The 20,975-nt window shown below is 35.5% G+C and overlaps 1 protein-coding gene across 4 annotated transcripts in view; it reads left to right on the plus strand.

The window, feature by feature from the left end:
- The window catches only part of ZCCHC4 (zinc finger CCHC-type containing 4), a 48,647-nt gene that overhangs the window by 24,290 nt on the left and 3,382 nt on the right, over positions 1-20,975 (plus strand). For 3 of the 4 annotated variants that reach the window (XM_032633369.1, XM_032633371.1, XM_032633370.1), the window contains 7 exons: positions 3,117-3,189; positions 7,373-7,523; positions 9,086-9,186; positions 16,404-16,525; positions 16,771-16,846; positions 18,537-18,588; positions 19,100-19,244. In XM_032633369.1, the coding sequence (XP_032489260.1) occupies positions 3,117-3,189; positions 7,373-7,523; positions 9,086-9,186; positions 16,404-16,525; positions 16,771-16,846; positions 18,537-18,588; positions 19,100-19,244 (720 nt within the window). Of the gene's footprint in view, positions 1-3,116; positions 3,190-7,372; positions 7,524-9,085; positions 9,187-15,794; positions 16,526-16,770; positions 16,847-18,536; positions 18,589-19,099; positions 19,245-20,975 lie in introns of those variants that run through there. The other variant, XR_004350084.1, reaches the window with a different exon arrangement.

Here is a 20,975-nt window from a genome sequence, read left to right on the forward strand (position 1 = left end):
ACATTCATATCGTTGTACACATTTTCCAGAACTCTTTGCATCTTACCTGATGTACTTTTAATTTGAAAGATTTATATGGCCCTTTAACTCTTTTGCCTTAAATGCCATGCCTTGAAGTTTTACCTTTCTTGAGCCTGTAGTTCAAATCCCCTGGTCAGAATAGGGAGTAGGGGATGTGGATAAAGTTGTTTTATAACCTGTGGAATACACAGATGCTTTTTTTCTTTGTGTCTGTAAACCTGTGTGTGTGTGTTGCAGACAAAAGCTGAAGGTATAGTACTGTAGTATCCTAGCATAGCTTCCTTGATAGCTACTCTGTTTCTGAGTCAGTTCTGTAAAAGGTCAACATTGGGTGCTAAGATAGAGCTGGTTTATTAACATACGTTTGTAGCCAGAATGAACTCAGCCTGTTGCCTGTATTTACACTATGATGGAGTGTGGGGTTGGTTCAGATTTCTCACAAGGACCACAGTTAAATCAGGGAAACATTCCTTTGTGGTATAAAGTGGTACTGAATAGTTCCTTCTGGCACTTTGACTTTGGCTTGTTGTTGCCCTACGTAAGGTCTGTGCAAGGCTGCAGAGAACTGCCTCAACTCCAGGGCTGTATGTAAATGTGCGGTAAATGTCCTTTTCTTGGGGTCTAAGATATGAAGTTAACATTTGCTAAGATGGATTTCTATATGCTCTAACTTTAGCATGAAAGATATGAAACACTGTTTGGCAAACTATCGTCCAAATAAAGTTGTATCAAAAATGTATTTTTTAGGCTTATTTCATGAACTAGTTTTATTCAGCTCTTGATTACATTTCCTTTGTGTAGAACATGTTTCATACTTGGTAACTGACTCTGATTTAAAGAGAATGAATGACCAAATTAAATGAATGTCCTTTTGAGCAGTTTTCAAGTGCATGCATTTCTGATTGGTTTTGTTTGCCTTATTCAATGGACAGAATAATTCTTTGTGGCCAATTTCATCCTAAGAGGGTGATGTTGAGTGATTTTTCATAATTTAAAATATGAATAATTAAGCTTCCTTGTTTGTGTTTGATGGAAACTTAGAGCTGAAATCTTGGCTTTTTTCTCTCTCTGGCTCTGCCCACTGCTGCCCAGAACATTTTGGATGAGTGTGCTATGCTGAATTTTATGTAAATAAAATTTTTTTTTAATCTTAAAAAATGACTGTTGCATCATGAAGCAATGAAAATAAATGGAGGGTGGTAGAAATATATTTAAAAAGAGATTGTATTTTCCCTTGCTCACACAAAGCAATGCAAGAGCGAAGAACACTCTCAAATGATGGTTGATCCACAGCTGTACTAGTATTAATATATATGTGTAAATTAACTGATATAGCTATATTATCAGCTATTTGGGATTTGGTTAAAGAGGAAGACATTTGTTTATTAATGGTAATTTACATTGTCCCACAGTGTTTTGGAATGTTCCTTGAGTTACAGTATATAGTTTAAATATTTTTCAGTTATTCAAACCTTCTGTTTATTTCTTCAGTGCAAATTTGTTTTATGAAATCATCAGATGTACTAACAGTATCTTAAGTGATATTAAAGGATATTGTACTGAGAATGGCGAACAGCTGTTCTTCCATCTCCACAGAATAACAAGAAACGGATTTAAATTATAGGAGGAGATATCTTGATTGGGCATAAGTGTAATTCCCTAATATTAGAGTCACTGAGACATACATCTTTATAGCTGGTATTTATTAAAATAATGATACCTGACATTTCAGTATATGCTGTGTAGCTGGCATTGTATTCAACACTTTACATACTTTATCTTATTTATTCTTACCAAGTCCTATGAAGTATTATAGAAACTATTTTACTATTTTGTAGATGAAGAAATTGGGGCTCAGATAGGTTAAATAACTTACTAAGATTACACAGCTAGTAAGTGAGAGACCCAGAGTTTGAAACCAGACCACCTGACTGTACAGCTGTACTCTTAGCCTCAGTGTAATAGGAAGAGGATAAACTAGGCTTGTCCGCTGTATTAAATACTCAGCATGGTTGGTGATCAGTTATAGATGGTCATAAATAACTTTGAGTAGAAGTAGAAGCAAAGAAGCTGTGTAAGTAAGGATGTGTCCCTGATTTTTTCTCAGTCTTTCCACTAGGTTATGAATTCTGTAGAAGGATGGTGTGGTTCATATGTGAATTGTTTATGACAAAACTGTGGAAGTTCAAAATCCTATTGAGGTAAAAGAGGTTTCTATATTATACAAAAAAAACTCAGAAATCAGCAAGAAAGACATTAAGGCCCATAGACATAAATGGGAAAAACAGACCTAGGCAGTACAAATAAAATTAAGGAATAAAGAAAACTCAGTTTTGTAAGAAGTCAAATAAATGCAAATTTAAGCCATGATGTGGTATGAATTTTGCCTAGTAAATTAGCGAAAATTTATAAAATGTTAATACCCGAAGCTGGTACTCTCATTCATTACTGACTGCATTTTAAAGTAGTATGTTAGAAGAATAAAATGATTCAATCAGTAAATAAATATCCTCTTTCCTGGCACTAATTCACTATATATGAAATGTGCGTACTTCTTTTTTCTTACATATTGAGAAGCATATTTTATTAAGCTAATTCACAATAGACAAGAAAAACTCTGTATTAAATACCTTTTTTTGTTAACCACGGAAGAAAATAATTAACAGCTGTTGAGAAGAAATGTTGATTCAGTATTTTCCTTAAAATTATTAACTATGAGAGATGTATTTTAATTGCCAGCCCATCTCAAGCTTAAGTTGCATAATAATCTATCAGGGACATGATTATTTATGTAGAATCTTCTGGTCCGTAGGAACCAGAAGATTATATGTATTTTTTATATATGAGTGTTCTGTAGTTTTGCCACTGGTTTATTAAACTTGGGACCATAATTTAAGTTTGTTATTCATCCTCTGTTGCTGACTTCTTGAGATTTTGGGAAAGTATTCTTTATTTCAAAAAACTAAAGGATGATGAAATTGATTTTATTAAAGGTGTGATTTCATAGTTTTAAAATTTAGTTTACATTTATTTATTTATTTATGTATAACTATGACCAGACAAGTAACTGCAGTAATAAACAAATTATCTTACAGGTATTCACAATTTTATATGGAAGATAGTTTTTGCCATTATAACATGTTTAACCATCACTTCTTTGATGGAAAGGTAAGAATTATGACAATTATCTCTTTCTTTTATTGTATTTCCTTCATTATTTTTCTAGGGTCCCTCAAGAGCAAATGGTGGCTTTTCTACCATTTATTGATATTTATTTTTGTTCATTCACTGAGTGTGTATTGAGCACCTAGAGGTGATCATGTTATTCATCTTTCATGACTTTTCACTGCTTCTTGGGTGAAGAGCGACTTTCTCACCAAGACTCACGTAGCTGTTTGTGGTCTGACCCCTGCCACTCTCCAGCCTGTCCTCTCCCTGTTCCTGCTTTGCTGCTCATGTTCAGGACATATGACCTTCATCTCAAACTGGCCTTTCCACCACAGGGGCTTTTGCCCATGCTGTTCCCTCCACCTTCTACTCTCTCTTTGCCTTGTTGATGTCACCTCATCCTTCAGAACCCTGTTCCAAGTCACTTTCTTTAGCCTCCCCTGGCCCTCGGACAAGGTCAGGTTCTCCTTTGTAGATTTATGATGCTGTAATTAAATAATTCTGTAGTTAGTTGTTTGCTGTCTGCCTTCCTGATAAATTTCATGTCCCAGTTAAGGGGATTTATGGTTTTATTAAACCAATCCTTAAAAAATAGTGTCAAGAGTTAACTCCAATCTATGAACTCTGGGTGATAATGTGTCAGTTTAGGTTCATCACTTCTAACAAATGTCCCACTCTGGTGGGTGCTGTTGATAGTGGGAGCGGTTATCCATGTGTGGGGCAGGGGGTATGTGGGATATCGCTGTACCTTCCTCTCAATTTTGGGGTAAACCTAAAACTACTCTTAAAAAAATAACCTTATAAAAAAGGGAGAGTGATTTAAAAAAATCTTTCAATATGATGTTAATAACATCATTGTGAATAAACAACATAGCAGAGCTGGTATTTCTACTCCTAATTTGAGCTCTTTGTCAGTCCCATTACAAAATAAAATCTATAACCAACCAAGTAATCACACCTGACAGGAGGTTGGTCAAAAATGTTTGAAATTATCAAGACTGCTTGAAGCATATCCATACATATATGTTATGGGTATATATCAATTTTTAAAGAATTGTGAGTCATGTTTTAAGTATATATTGTGCTTTAAGATACTAGCTAATGATAGAATGAAAACCAAGCAAGACTAAAAAACTAAGCATTCAGGAAATGAAAATAGATTCTAAATTGTTGGTTGGGATTGAAAAAATGAGACTTATTGAAAAATGAGATTTAGTAAGTATAGCCAGTGATGTACTCCTTCCATCAGAATCCGTTTAGCATGGGGATACATATTTTTCAGCCGTGAAAGCTATGAAAACCAAGTAGTGAAGTAAGTAACAGTTAGAATTAGACTTCACTGTTTCCCAAAGTGCTTGTGTGGTTGATAAGCATTAGAATTTGAGAACTGATTCGATGAGCATGAAGGAGAACGAGGAATTGAAAGACCGCTTGACAGAAGATGAAGAGGGGCTTCTCACCTCGGACAGTGACAGTGGGGAAAAGAGAGGAAAGAAGTGGATTCTGAAGGCATTTCCCATATGGAAACCAGAAGACTTGGTGTAATTACTCTGTGTACACCTGAAATTAATATAACGTTATACATCAGTTATACCTCAATTAAAAAAAGAAAAAAAAAAGAAGACATGGTGATAAGTGTACCGGGGGTGAAGTCAAAGATGACATGGGGGGCTTCCCTGGTGGCACAGTGGTTGAGAGTCCACCTGCCGATGCAGGGGACACGGGTTCGTGCCCCGGTCCGGGAAGATCCCACATGCCATGGAGCGGCTGGGCCCGTGAGCCATGGCCGCTGAGCCTGCGTGTCCGGAGCCTGTGCTCCGCAACGAGAGAGGCCACAACAGTGAGAGGCCCGCGTACCGCAAAAAAAAAAAAAAAAAAAAACATGGGGCCGTGACCTGGATTCATCTTCCATTCTTCAAAACAGAGAGTAGGGAAGTGTGGAAGCGACGTTTGGAAATGTTGAATTTGTGGGGCTGGCACGACATCGACGTGCAAGTGTCCAGTGTGGTCTCTTGAAACTGTGGGGCTTTGAGCTCAGGGGGGTTGTCAGCACTGGTGACACAGCTGAGGAAGGAACTTAGTTCATATTACTGCTTGATGCTGCAGTAGTGGGTCAGGTATTTGTTTATTTGTTTTTAATACCAGACCATGATTTTGCTTTTTAATTTGAACAATAAAGACAAGAGTAAAATTACATTTACATACCGAAGAGCTGGCTAGCAATTTCATATATCTTAAGAAAGTAACATGTAAGTAGCCTTTTCTAGGAAATTCTATGTAACTTTTATTGAGAGTTTATAGAATTACCTTACAAGTTTCTAGAATAACAGTTGGAATAAGCTGCCAAGACTGAGCTCCATGTTCTGTTTCACGGAAGAAAACAGTCATCCAGCTCAGGCTCTCCTTTCTCTGTATTTTAGGAGCAGCCACTAAATGGCACTGCAACTGTAGAGAATGACCTACAGAAAACTATTGTTTAATGATTTTACTGTCTCCCCTTTTTCTACCTACTTACGGAGGCAGGGTTTTCAGTAGCGATTACCATCTACTAATCAATCACCAAAGCATTTAAGTGTCTACTAGGTGTCTGTCTGTGAAGGCATATAAGCCTTTGAGGTACCATGTGCCTTTGAGGATCTAAGCCTCTGCCACTGCACAGAAGCTCTTCACAGTTCATGGGATTAAAAAGTAGGAGTTTTCTGCACAGGAGTTTTTTCATAGCAAATAATATAGTCTTTTGGGTAATAAAAAATGTCATACGCCTTATTGGTAAGGCGGTTAAAGTGTGTACAGAGAGTGGCTATTTAAAATGCTGAGCACTTTTTTATTGATGACTGAGATGAAGAACAGAGTTAAGTTATTGTCAACCTTGGTGGCGTAAGCAAGTGTCTGTTTCCCGTAGGTGGTCAACATTAGGACCCTCAGCAACCTAGACGGGACATCCCACCATTGATTCTTACCTGGGAAGATATTCTTTAATTTCTTTTTTAATTTGATTAAGAGTTCAGGCCTCGTTCACTGATTTTCTTTTTTCTACTTTTAACTCTAAGGGGTTTTAATTAATTTATTTATTTTAAAATTTGTATTGGAGTATAGCTGGTTTACTCTAAGGAATTTGAAGTTTTTCAGTAACATCATCTGTACTTTTAGTCCTTGTTCGTGTAGGCAGGTTAAGGAAGTGCCAGGCAGCACTTGAAAAATGATTAACCTTCTTGACACCATCCTTTGCTGTAGGACTTTCAGGAGGAAGTTAATAAAGACTTTACTAGAGAAAAGGGATTAGGATGTTGTGATTTTTTTCCTTTCATCAGTTGGGTCTTCTAAGTTGATTTAGTAGTAAAGCAATATATATTTTATTACAAAGTACATATAGGTTTATTAAAGTTTAAATGCCATTAAGCTTTCAAATCTTCTGCCATTTTGTATACTGTGTTGATTTGCTTTTATAGATAAGTACTTGAAAGCAACTACAAAGTCAGTAGATTAGAGCTAATATTACAGGTCTGTCTCTCACTGACTTCTCCCAAAGCAAAGAAGTGATAAATATCCTAGACAGTTTTTAATGTTAACTTTGCAATCACTAAAAACACATCAGCTTGCTGGGAAAATGTGTTAATGGCATGGTTTCATGGCCTGGATAAGCTTTATTTGTGAGCTTTCATTTATTTACTTTGCATGTTCAAATGTGCCTGTCATTTACCTGGCACTCAAAAACATGTGCATGTTTAACTGGTAATTTGGCTCTCATTAACCTGAACTTATGGTGGTGGACAAACCAGACAGGAAAAAATATGTCTTATTCGTCTTTGTGTCTCCAGTGTTTAGCACAGTCCTTGCTTCTGTTTGTTCAATTGAATTTAGCATTTTAGATAGTCCTCATGGGTAATGAGTTTCTCTCTTTTAGGTTACTAAATTTAGCTTTTTAATTTAACCATTTGAATGTGTAGTCCTCTGACAGTGATGGTGTTTGAATTTGCAATTTTAAAAACCCAAGGAACCCAAAGATAAAATCTTACGGGGGCTGAATGAGAGAGGCTTCAGGATGTCACTGAGGGACTCTGGGGTGGCAGGTTGGGTGAAGTTCACTCCGAAGAGTGAGACTGAGCCTAATGCATTCTCCTCCCAATAGGATGAAGTACCTCCCTTTAGTCCTAATTTAGAAATGAATTTCTGTTTGTTCCAGGCTGCCCTTGAAGTATGCAGAACATTTTTACAGAAGGATAAAGGTGAAGGAGTCATTATGGTGACAGATCCTCCTTTTGGTGGCTTGGTTGAACCTCTGGCTGTTACATTCAAGAAGTTAATTGCTATGTGGAAAGAAGGTCAAAGCCAAGGTGTGTAATTTATTACTTACTGCAAAATAAACATGTATCTATGTATATACTTCCTGTCAAATATTAGCAGAGCTCAGTGAATCAGAGCACTGATAAAATATACATGTCTTGCGTTCTCTTCTTTTTTTAAAAATAGGCTTATTTGATAATAACTTTATCGTCATGATACACTTCGTATTATTCTAATCATGTGTTTTAAAAATGGCTCATAGGTAAAGTATTTGTTTTTGGTGGGCATAAGGGGACATTATGAAGAATAGCAGTGAACTGTTGGCATTTCTTCAGTAAATATTTCCTGAATGGCCACTATGTACCAGGTACTGTTTAGGTGCTGGGAATGGAAGGGTGAACAAGACAGACACTTATCTCTGCCCACTTAGACCTTACATTTCCTATTCCAAAAGTCTTGCCCAGAACTCTAGGAAGGCACCCAGCCCCTGGTCCACAGCTCTAAACTGTGCCAGGATTTGTGTGGGAAGGTTGGCTGTCCAGGCGCCTAACAGTGGTTATCAGTGTCACATGGATACCCAAGCTTAGAAGTGGGTTAATAACTGGGGGATATTCAGCTTAAAATGGCTTAGGACTTCAAAGTATTTTATGTAATTATCTAATTAGTCAGTATAATCATTTTTCAGTTTCCAACCTGCAAGTTGATAAATGTAAGAGTGTCAGGAATTTGTGATCAAGCTTCTCCATTAATTGTGCTATATAAATAGTGTGCTTTGGGGACAGGATGCAAATGAAATTTAAAACATGACTCACAGTGCTAAGTATTCCACTTATTTTTGGTTCTGAAGTCTACTTATCAGAGTGGATAAAGTCATTATTGTTGGGAAAGCAATAAAAAGCTTTGTGAGCTTGAACCGATTCTGCTGCTTATTAGCTGCATGAATTTGAACAAATTGCTTAAATTTTGCAGCTTCAGTCTCCGCATCTGTGAAATGAGATTACTATATTAACACCTAACTCCAGGGGTTATTTAAGGAGATAACATACAGAAAGCACCTAGCATTGTACTAGCCTGTATCAGGTGCTCTGTAATTAATAGCTATGTCCCCTGTCTCTCATAAAAATTAATTTGGATAAAATTGTTCATAAGAATCTTGCATGATTCAGAAAAGATGGATTCACCCTGAAAGCTGGCATAGTGAGTTATGGCAGAGCTAAGATTCAGACCTAAGGCCTTCTGCATTTTGGTCCAGGTTTCCTTCTACCATATCACAACCACCTTTGTGCTTCAAAGTGATGCTCATTTTTTATCTCCCACTTTTTTTGTAATATCTTTGCCTTTACCTGGACTATAGTGATATGCATGTAAAGATAACTTTTACATACCATGTATAGCTGTGTTTAGATATAAAAGAATGTTTCCATTGACTTTTGGGAAAGGTCAAGTTGTAAATGGTACCCTGGTAAATCATCTCTTCGTTTGTATGATTTAAATGTATTGAAGGATTACAATTTCTCCCAATACCATATATTTTCAGTAACAGCTTTCTACTTTATTTTTTTCTTTAATATCAGTTTCTTATTTTCTTTTCTCTTTTTTTGTGATCCATTAGATAACAGTCACAAAGAACTACCCATATTCTGGATTTTTCCCTATTTTTTTGAATCCCGAATTTGTCAGTTTTTCCCAAGCTTCTGCATGCTGGATTACCAGGTATAGCAAATATTCTGTTTTCTGACATGGTTGGGGAATGGATATTCTGCTTAAATAAATATTCTGGTAAGATGATTCATCGGTTTTAGTAAATGCAAACACTATAAGCTGCATGAAACACTAAAACTACATCATATGTCACTTAGTGCAGTAGTTCCTAAATGTCTGTAATCTCTAGGGTGCTTACTAAAAATATAGATTCTTAGGTACCAAAATAAACCTACTAAACCAAAATCAGAGGGTAAAGCCCTAAGAAAAAATATTTTACCAAGTTTCCCGGGTGACTCTGAGCTGTAGCCAGGTTTAGACCAAACGATCTGATCTTTCAGCATCACCAGAAGATTGTGCAGCACCCCAGGGTCATCACTGTGAACATGGGTTTTCTCCATTTGGAGGTTGTAGAGAAGTAAAGTGCTTTTTCTGGTGGGTGGAACGCCATGTACACTTAACTTTGCTGCTCAGAGGATGCCAGGATCTCTAATGAGGGGTGTGCCCAAGGTTGTGGCGTGTCAGAGAAGCAGAGATGCTGAGGTGTGGGTGTGCTGATTCAGGGCAGACTGACTGGACCTCCTCCTTTGCATCCTTGTCCTTCAACTCCTTCTGTTTCAATGTCCACTCTCCTGGATTCATTTCCTTGGGTTCTGAGGTTAACCCTGTTGTCGCCATCACTATGTGTGGTCACCAAGCGGGCACTGCTTCCACTTTTGTAATGACATTTTTCTATTTGATTTTTCTGAGCAGTTGACTAGCCTCTGATTCAGGCTTTTCAGCTCTAGAGCTGTAAACGTCTTCACTAGTTGTTCCAAGATAGCACTTGTTTCTTTTTTTATATATATATAGTTGATTTACAATATTGTGTTAGTTTCAGGTGTACAGCATAGTGATTCAGTATTTTTGCAGATTATATTCCATTATATGCTATTACAAGATAATGGGTATAATTCCCTATAGCACTTGGTTCTAACCTTTCTAGTCTTGAAGATATACACTGTTATGAAAATTATTTAGAAATAATGAAACAGTGTTACCAGAAATGAGGGGATAGATCCCACCTGTGATTCTACCTCACATAGCAAATATTATAATTTTGAGGTCCAGTTGACTCTTGAACAACAGGAGGATTATGGGTGCAGTTGAAAATTGGTGTATAACTTATAATCAGCCCTCTGTATGTGAGGTTTCTCCATATCTGCAGTTTCACATCTGTGGATCCAACCAACTTTGGTTCAGTATTTACTATTGAAAAAGATCCACGTATAAGTGGACCCACGCAGTTCAAACCATGTTCAAGGGTCAGCTGTATTCACATCCAGTCTTTTTAAAAAACACTTTTACGTATTTGTAATCATAGAAGATGAATATGAATTCTGCTTTCTTCATTTCTGCCTTATATAAGTGTATATTTTAAAATGTAGCTACATAATCTTATGCTTTTAATAAGTAAATTGTTCCATCAATAGGCTGTGTTATCATTCTCTTCTTTTTGGACTTAGAGGTTGCTCCCACCTTTAAGGTACTATAAATAACACTGCCATGAACATCTTTTATTCATGTAATTTTTCCATATTTTCCATAACTCCCTTAAAATAAATTTCCAAAACTAAAATAGAATTATAAAAGTTACATTATCAAATTTCATGGACTTTTTTATGGCTCTTGAACCATATTAACAGTGTCCTTTCCAAAAGTGTGTAGCACAAGTCATTTTAACCTTGACTTCTTGAGCTCTGCTTTAGGCAAATCCATACCATATATCTTCTCAAAGCTGGTTTACTTTCTTTTTAGGGCATCCAGTTTTCTGTTTCTTATCTGAAGGATGCTTCTAATATGGACATTTGCAATGCAGAGATAGCTGACATATCCTAAAGACGTTAACTAAGTAAACTATTTCTGGTTTCCAGGAGCACCTGCTGCCTTTGACAGTGAATAATCATCTAGTACAATGTTTGGCACATAGTAGGTGCCCTGTACATGTTGAATGAATATTTGAATGAAAAAGGGCACGAACTCTGGAGTTGAAAAGGAACTGGGTTATAATGTTGGTTCTGCCACCTACTAGCTAGTCCTACACATTTTATCTAACTCTCTGAAACTCATCTTACCTGTTAAATGAGAATAATAATAATATATCTGCTTCATAAGGTTTTAAGAATTATTTGAGATAATACATTAAAAGATTTAGCCTCATCCCTGACACACAGCAAATATAGAAAAAAGGTTATTGCTATAAGCATTGTCGTAACCATCACTATAGTCATCATTCAGATGGCCCCAGAATGGGGGTAAAACTTTTCTCCAATTTTTATGTCAGAAAACACATTATTTTAACTGCAAAACACATCGTTCCTCAGAAAACTGTTTCATCCACATTTAGAGATGAGTTTTCACTGTGGGCAAGAGTTTCAGTTGGTGAGGAGGCAGAAGAAGGCAGATCCAGAATAAAGCAGATGAGAGTGATTATTAATGTGTAGTAACCAGTTATTTGTTTAGACAGCCTGTGTTACTAGGAAAGAACTTTTGGAAATACTGTAGTTTTAATTTTAAGAACTAGTTCCAAGGTCCAAGCTTACTGAAAGTAATCATGATTCAGTGCATTGGTGGAAAATGTTCTAATTAGGCCACATGTATCAGGGTGAAAAGCAGTCTTTCCAATAAAGAGAAAGCCAACCTTTGAGAAGAAGAATTAGAATAAAACCTATAAAACAAAAAAAAAAATCTTCATTTTTTCATGATTCCTATTAAATATAAGAACACTACTGCCCATTACATGCTCAGTGGGAGAAACTGATTTTGCCAGGTCTCCTAGGGTATATGTAAACTTTGTTTGTTGTACCTCTACTTTTGATTTTTCTACTATTTTTTTTTTTGAAACTCTCTCTGAACTTATTGTCCTTTCTGAGCCTTTTGCATTCTTTTTTTTTTTTTCTTTTGTTACTTTAACTTCATTTTGTGGTAATTTTTTTCCTTTTATGTTAGCCACCTTCATCAAATGAAAAATTTGAAAGTTTCCTCTCCTCCTTCACAGGTCTTTTCTCATAGACCTTGATTAGGCCTTCTTTCTGACTTTGCCTGAGATGATTATAAGCCCCGAAACCACAATGCAGTAAAAAAAAAAAAATCACTAAATCTCTTTTTTTGGAAATAACTTTTTTAGGTAAGAGGAAGGCGGAAATGCTGCAAATCTTCATAAACTATAAATCATGTAGACTCTTCAGTGATAAATCACTTGATGAGTACAGAATAAAATAGCTATCAAAGACGTAGAAAACCAAGAGCTTTATTAAGGGCAGATTAGAAAGGAAGGATTTGGTAATGAAAAGAAATTCTGATTTAGAGTCAGAAGAAGTTTGAGTCTTAGCACTGCCTTTTAGAAGATTAAATATAATCTTGAGGGAAGTCACTTTATCTTTCCAGGTCTCTGTTTCCTTACCTATAAAATAAAATGACTGAACCAGAAAAAGGATGCTGGATAAGTTTTACTTTTAGACTTAAGCCTGATAAATTGGTAGTGACTTTCTGGAGAATTTGTTGAGAATACCAGGCTCAGTGGCAAAGAGTAGCGTGACTGATTAGTGATGTCTGCCACAGGGTCAGGGTCAGGGAGTGATGGCATTCAGGTCCTGTATTTACCATATCTGAACTAGATCTTCTCACTTCCCTTCCACCTTGAACATGCTTTGATCTCTTGTTTCTGCTTAATCTGGGACATTTGTCTGGATTGTTAAAAGTAGAGATCTTTGCTTTTTTTTAAAGCTGTCTTTTTAAAAACATCCTGTTTAGAAAACTGTTTGTTATTCGAGTCTGGTTTCATGTTCAGAAATGAAGAGGTTTTGACAGGAATTTCTCAGAAATGATTGTAAATTATAAGGTGACACGTGAAATTCTCAAAATTCAATAAACATAAAACATTTAATGGATTTGAAGTGATGAGGAATAACACACACACATATATGTATGTGTATGTCTGTGTAATACATATGATATTTAAAATAAGAGGTTACATGGAATATGGTGTGACTAAAAAACCTTATTGCTATGGTAGAAGTTGATTGATGGAGCTGAAGAGTTCACTTGGAATCTTTTGAATATATTGAAATTAAACAGAACACACTTTAGGGATTTATGAAAATACAAACATGTACTCTGTTTTATTTAAGCTTTGTTTCCTAGCATGATACCTGGAGCATAGTAGGTGCAGAATAATAAATGTTTGTCGACTTGAATGTCTTGTTTTCCGTATAACTAGTTTCAGTCTCATGTTGCAGAAGAAATTTGTGTATAGATAAAATTAAAAGTTAGGAATTGCAGAGATTTTGTGCTTTCCCTCATTTCTATACAGTACTTCATCACATTAATCAGTTCCATGAGAGAAATTTTCTATTCAAAAATGCCTCTCATCATCATTGTGAGTGAAATGTCAGGGATAATGATGGGAAAATGGTGTATCAGCTCTACCACTAGTGATACGCAATTTGCAAAATTGTGTTTGCTTTACAGCACTTCCATAGGAGGTTTATTTGTGTGGATGAAGCTATGAAATATGGATGTATGTTAGAGGTACATTAATTTACCCTAGCAGCATGCATTTTACATACCATATGTTTATAGTTAATTAGCACAACAAACCCACATTTAAAAATAATAATAATCTCAATTAGGTTATGCAAAATCAAGTAATCAACCAGCTCCCTGACGCACACATTCTCTGACTCCTTAGGTAACCATAAAGAAATTCTTTTTTTTCCCCTCTCTTCCATCTGCTATCTATTATATTGCATGGACTATTCCATTTACTAAAAATCTTTCTGAGATACTCTTTTCCAGCATTTGAAAATCTTCATAAGATTCTCTTGGGAAGAATTTTTTTTCTTATGACACTCATAAATGTTCAAAATATCTTCGTTGAATTTAATATGGTACCATATATTTACTGAATACATAGAGAAGGTGCATTAGGGAAAAATTATGAATTTAAATCATTTTAAAAGAAAACTACTTAAGGTACTATTTTACGGTGATTTTGAAGTAAAATCTACTTTTGTATCTTAGCCTCTAATAGGTAACGTATATTCATAGAATTTTAAAGTTGTAAAGATGCATAGCCTTAACGTAGGCTGACTTCCCAATGTAATAATCCTTTCCACTAAATTCATGACAAGCAGTCATCTAGTCTCACTTGAATGCTTTCCCTGAGCAAAGTCCTACAGCCTTACAAGGCAACTCAATTTATTTAATAGCTCTAATCGTTAGAAAATTTTCTCATATGGAGATAAAATATGCTCCCTATTAACTTCTAACCATTGGTCCTACTTCTGTTTTCCGAAGCAATAAAGGATAAGTCTAATTTCTATTCCACATGACACCCCTTCAGTTATAACATAGCTATCAGATCCTCCCAGTCTTCTCTTTTCTGAATAAACACCCCCAACCTGTTAAACTATAAGCCCTATTTATTCCCATTACTTTCAATAGAAATGAACTGGCTTTATTAATGATGTCTCTCTTAAAATGTAGCAGCTGAATGGAGGGCTTCAAATGTGATCTAACTTCATCTCCCTTCCTTGTTACGATATTACAAGTTCTGTGTAAGCCGGCTGTGAGCCCACACCAGTCTTACACCTTTGTGATAGACTGTGGACTCCCCACGTTGGACTGTGCGTGCTCACATGCCGAATGCCCTAGGGCTTTTCTTTTCCCCCACTGTCTCTCATTTAGCTGAGTCTCCTCATCCTGTACTTATTTTTTTCCCACTGCTGAAGCTTGTTAATCAGTCTTCCTAAATTTGTTCACCTGTAAATCTGGCAGGCATTGGCATAGCCATGGAGAGAGCTTAGGAATCTCCCTCCCATTAAAGGCCTCTCTTTCCATTGTCACCGATTCCTTACATTTTTGTAATTCTCTCATTAAATAGCTACTTTGCAAGTCAGTTCTGTTGTAAATTCTTAAGTGTAACCTTATTTAGAATCTAAAGAATTTATTACAACTTACTTGAAAGTTGCAATCTACCTGTATTAACCTTATAAAAATCCCATGGTATTCTTGTGGGTCATGTAAAGCAGTGGCTCTCAAACTTTAGTGTGCCAGGAGGGCTTGTTAAAAATAACAGATTGCAGGGTCCCACCTCCAGAGTTTCTGTATTATTAGGTCCTAGGTGGGGCAAGAATTTGCATTTCTAACAAGGTCCCAGGTGATGCTGATGTTGCTGATCCAGACACCAAACTTTGAGAATTACTGATCTGAAGATGGATGGACTTAGTGGCCAGGTGGATTCATGGCAGGTTTAAAACCAAATTGAGAATGTGTATGGATGATAGGGTGGAGGAGGAGACGGGAGCAAGAAGCTAATAGAAATCATGCTTGTTGGCCTCAGTTTACTTTCCAGATAATCTGCAGAAATGGAAAGTTGAGTTAGGGATCTTGAGGAGAGAGGTAAACATTCGAAATAGTCATTGTGGGGAAAACAACTATAGTTATAGATTTCCCTCTGCACTCCATCCTTCTATCTGTCTCTACCATTTGCCGGGTCCTGAATTCAGTGTTTTACATACATTGTCTCATTTAACTTTCATAACAACTCTAAGGTAAGTATCAGTAACCTCCTTTTCCAGATGAAAATGATGCAGACTTGCCTGAGGTCACATAAAAAGTGAGTGGCAGAGCCACTGCCTGGCCCCCACAAGGAAGTGACCATCACAAAAACCAAGATAAGTGTTTCTCAGTGGGGAAGGAGGAATGCTGGGTTGGCTGTGTCAGAGAGTGATGGTGGAGGGCCACACTGAGGCTCCACTGAGCCTTGGGGAATTGAAAACCGGCATGCAGTGAATTTCACAGGCAAAAAATGAAAAGCCCTATACAAGCTGGCACAGATCATCAAAGGTGGAATGTTTTAATGACCAAAGCTAAAGTCTTAATTATATAAAAGCCTTTCCTGCAAAGTCTATTGCATTGGATAAAAGATTAGAGTTGTTTTTTGAATCCTACGTAACATGAATGTGTCATAACAAATTTTACTTTTTTTATAATGAAATTTTACTCTCATAGAGGCCCCTCTGAGGCTGTTGATTAATAAGTAAACTCTGCTTTTGAGAACTTCTTATTAAATACTCTGATTTAATTTGTACCTTGGCATCAGTTTGTTCATTTATTGGTTAAAGAATCTTAACGAATGTTGACTCATTTGAGAAATTTTTCCTTTTTAATTTTTTTAAACTTTCTAGGTAGATTATGATAATCATGCACTTTATAAACATGGAAAGACAGGACGGAAACAGTCTCCTGTGCGTATTTTCACCAATATCCCACCCAACAAAATAATCCTTCCTATTGAAGAAGGGTACAGGTAAGAGAGACCTTGAAGTACACAAGTCACTGAAAATAAAGTTCCATATATCTAACACCAAATGCCTTTCATACTGACTCATGTAGTTCTTTTATTACTTTTAAATTTGGCCTATGATGTTATATTGAATTTAATTTGAATTATACCGAATTTTTGTAACAAATGCCTTGTGAACTTTTATCTACCTTGTGAATCTCAATAAGTATATGCAGCTGATTTCTTCGAGTCTTTTCTTTTCTCCTTAGATTTTGCCCTCTGTGTCAACGATATGTTTCTCTAGAGAATCAGCACTGTGAACACTGTAATTCTTGCACATCCAAGGTACAGTTTTCTTTAGAATGTGTTTTTACTCAAACATAGTAGTTTTATTTTAGGTTACTAGTTTCATTACATTTGTTTAATGTTATTTTGTTAATATTTTAATTTGTATTAATGTATTATTATTTATTAATTATAATTTAATATAATATTTTTTCTCTAATTATAAAGTATGGCAGGCTTTTAAAATACTTAGTTGCCTTCATCATCATTAACAACTATTTGAGTTATTTTTATATGGTACTGTATGACTGCTAAAATTATTAGTGTTTCAAATAAGGCACTAATAAATAAGGGCTAAATTTTGTTGAGGGCAAAATTAAGGTGTTTCGAATAAGGAATTGAACTATTAGATACCATCACTGTTCTGATGAAGCAATAATTGATAACATGTGCTGTGTATTTACTCCTCACAGCACTAGTAGACAGGGCTTTTTACAGATGAGGAAGGACTACAGGGGACATACCTCCTAGTTATTTTTTTAGGAAGGTGGGATCACCTTTAGGTTACTCGGTTATTTTAACTAAATCCAGTCAGAAAGAACATGTGAAGTTTAGTTGCCTGATACGCACATATTATTCGCCAGAGGAAAGGCTATATTTTTTTTTTTTTTTTTTTTTTTTTTTTGCGGTACGCGGGCCTCTCACTGTTGTGGCCTCTCCCGCTGCGGAGCACAGGCTCTGGACGCGCAGGCTCAGCGGCCATGGCCCACGGGCCCAGCCGCTCCGCGGCATGTGGGATCCTCCCGGACCGGGGCACGAACCCGCGTCCCCTGCATTGGCAGGCGGACTCTCAACCACTGCGCCACCAGGGAAGCCCGAAAGGCTATATTTTTATAACTATTGGAAAGTACATTTTTTATAACTTTATAATTATATTACTGGTTATACTGGTTTTTAACTATGGTAACACATCTGATTTTATATTTCCAATTAGTTTAGAAATTATCTGTATTCTTCATTAAAAAAAATTATGCTCAGATCATACAAAGTACAAAATGAGGAAAACAAAATTTTATTATTTAGAGATGCACACGTAACTGGAAAAAAATAAACAAAAGCAAGGAAGTGACCATCACAAAAACCAAGATAGGTGTTTCTCAGTGGGGAAGGAGGAATGCTGGGTTGGGAAGGGGCATGTGGGGAAGTGTCTAGAGTACTGATGGTATTTTCTCTTGACTTGTTGGGTTCATCAGTGTTCACTTTATAATACTCATTAAACTGGACATATGCATCTCATGTACTTTTTTAGGTATGTTTTATTTCACAGTTTTTTAAATTACTCAAATAGTAATCTCTATCCTTGTAAATTACATTAAGTTCTCAAATATGAATGTTATTAAGGATTATACCAGCTAGACACATAAAAACTATGAATCATTAATTCTCTTGAAATTTTCATTGAGTCCTTCTTTATGCAGATTGGGTTGCTCGATCTGGAGTGGACTTTCAAGATCATTTAGATAAATCCTCCAGTTTTAGAGTTAAGGAAATTGGGGCCCATCAAGGAGGCGTTTGAGTTGAGTAGAGAAATGCATAAATTAAAATCAAAGTATTTAATAGTAAAGCCCAGGAAAGTGAGAAATAAGGAATGAATAATTTACACAGATTTTAATAAGACATTTTAATTTTTAATTGTGGAAATTTGATTTTTAGTGACAAGTTAAACATAATTTAAAAATTGTTTTTGTAGGATGGCAGGAAATGGAATCATTGCTTTCTCTGCAAAAAGTGTGTAAAGCCTTGTAAGTATTCAGACTTAAGTGTTTGAGATCTTCTGAAAATATTTGACTTTTTCTTCATCTAAATAGGGTTTTTATTTAACTGTATTTACAAAAGAAAAAAATAATAGAGACTTGCCTTAATTTACTTGCTTTTTAATTTTTACACTTGCCAAAATGTACGTTCTCTCCTTCAAAGAGAGACATGACTTTAACCCTGTTTCAGTGTTGCATTTGCTTTGGCTTGTTTTAACAGGGTTTTGTATCACTCAGCCAGCCCCCATTTTGTCAGTGGCTCTAAGCTCATGACTCAGGGCAGAAGGGCTGAATTTGTTGCCATGTATCAGAAAGAAGTTAGCTGGTTTACATGGAATTCCAACCTCTTAACCTTGGCCTCTTTAGCCAAATTATAATTAGCTATGCAAAGCAATCACAATATTTGAAGTAAACACTATTCACGCTTCCTTATAAAGGTTAATCAAATGAAAAATTATATTAAATGAACCTCTTCTAATACCTAATTTTTATTTTACAGCCTGGATCCACTGTAACATTTGCAATCACTGTGCTCTTCCAGATCATTCTTGCAACGGCCCTAAAGATGGCTGCTTTATTTGTGGTGAATTAGATCATAAACGGAGTACTTGTCCTAACATCTTTACATCTAAGAAAGTTAACAAGTTAGTTGAATTCTTTTATTTACAAGAAAAAATTTTCCTTGTATATTTGTACAGAGCAATCCACCGAAGTACACAATAATCAGAGGATCCAGAAATGCTAAATGCTAAATTAATTGTTGCTTTCACTGTTAGGTATTGTTTGCATAGATGGGGAGAGGGAGGATATGAAGGTGAGTCAAAGAGCTTAAAATTTTACAGGTAAGGCATGAAAATAACCAAAATATAAGGTAGAAAGTGACTCACTTCCTATATATTTGTGTAATATAGCTGTGTAATTCAGAGCAAAGTTATACCAATGACAATAGTATATTTAGAAAAACTATTGGTATTTCAACTGGGCTAACTTGAATGTTACACTTTTTTCCTTTTAAACTGAAGGGATTATAGCTATTGAGTCCTCTTGTTTTACTGATGTGAAAACCAGATAGCCAAGTCTAACATTATATGACCTTTGAGATCAGGATAAAAATTTTGAGCTATCATATGACTTGTGATGAAAAAAAATCTATTATTATTAGAAGTATCTGATGGTTTAGTAGCTACTTGTGATTGTATTAGAATTCTTTTCCATTTGTTTTTTTTTTGGTCAGTAGAAATCATTTTTTCCGTTAAAGCCCAGCCACTTGAATTCTGCCTAGTATTTAAACTACCTTTTCCATTACTTTTTATCAAATTTACTTTAAATAATTATTTCCACTAAGTAATCTAGGGTAGAAGTGGAATTTTAAAAATTAATTAAAGAGGTGTATTGAAGAGTCTTATAAAATATTTTTTTATAAAGCTTTAAGAATAGAATACAACCTAATAAAGGATCGATCTGGGGCTGTTGCACTATTACAATGTAATTCTCCTTGCAAACAACATGCTCAGCCTTTGATTCTGTGATCTTATGACACGTGGAAACTGAATTTGCATTTTGGTAATACAGTGTAGGCTCTTTATTGGTTCTTAAATAGCCTTGACTAGTCTATTTGATAGTAATATGTTGTTTTCATTGAGGGAAATCATGTAGTATCTCTTAGTACTAGATTTTATCAATTTTATTTTATTTTATTTTTTTTTGATTTTATCAATTTTAATTCAAGACCAAATTCCTTAGGATGTGGTATACCTGATAGTTATTAAATAGTACCACTTTCTTCTCTCAGAGAAGACTCCTAAACTGTGAACCGTGATCTTCAGATACTGCTTTCAAAAAAATTTTACAATGAAATTGACAATGCAAAATTTTTTCTTTATAATAGTAAAAAATAATTTTAATAGCTTTTTTAGCATATATGGCATAAAAGATCTTTTCATCTTATATGTTTTATAGTTGTCATGTTAATTTGGTTTTCCTTGGTATTAATTTTCCTGTGGTTGTGATCTGGAATGATGCTGGCTCCCTCTTGTGGTTAGAGCTCATTTTATCAGTTACATAAATACCTATAATTTAGAGGACAAATACTAGGTCAATTTAATTTTAAGGCAAAATGAAACAATCAGTTTATTATACTCAGTTTATCACTGTTGAGAGACTTTATCTCTGGAAAGTTTTGTTTATTCATATTACAAATGAACATTTTCTTTCTGTTTTTGTTTACTGTATCTTCTAGTGAAATCTGGTTCACGTTTAGTTCTTCTTCTGAGTGGACAAACCAAAGAAAATTTGTTTAAATTTTGTATACAGACATGCATAGCTTCATTGACTTTGCCATCAAGAGATTATACTTCATTAAATTTTCTAAATCT

The sequence above is a fragment of the Phocoena sinus genome, chromosome 5 (assembly GCF_008692025.1).
Source record: "Phocoena sinus isolate mPhoSin1 chromosome 5, mPhoSin1.pri, whole genome shotgun sequence".
NCBI classification, from domain to species: Eukaryota; Metazoa; Chordata; class Mammalia; order Artiodactyla; family Phocoenidae; genus Phocoena; species Phocoena sinus.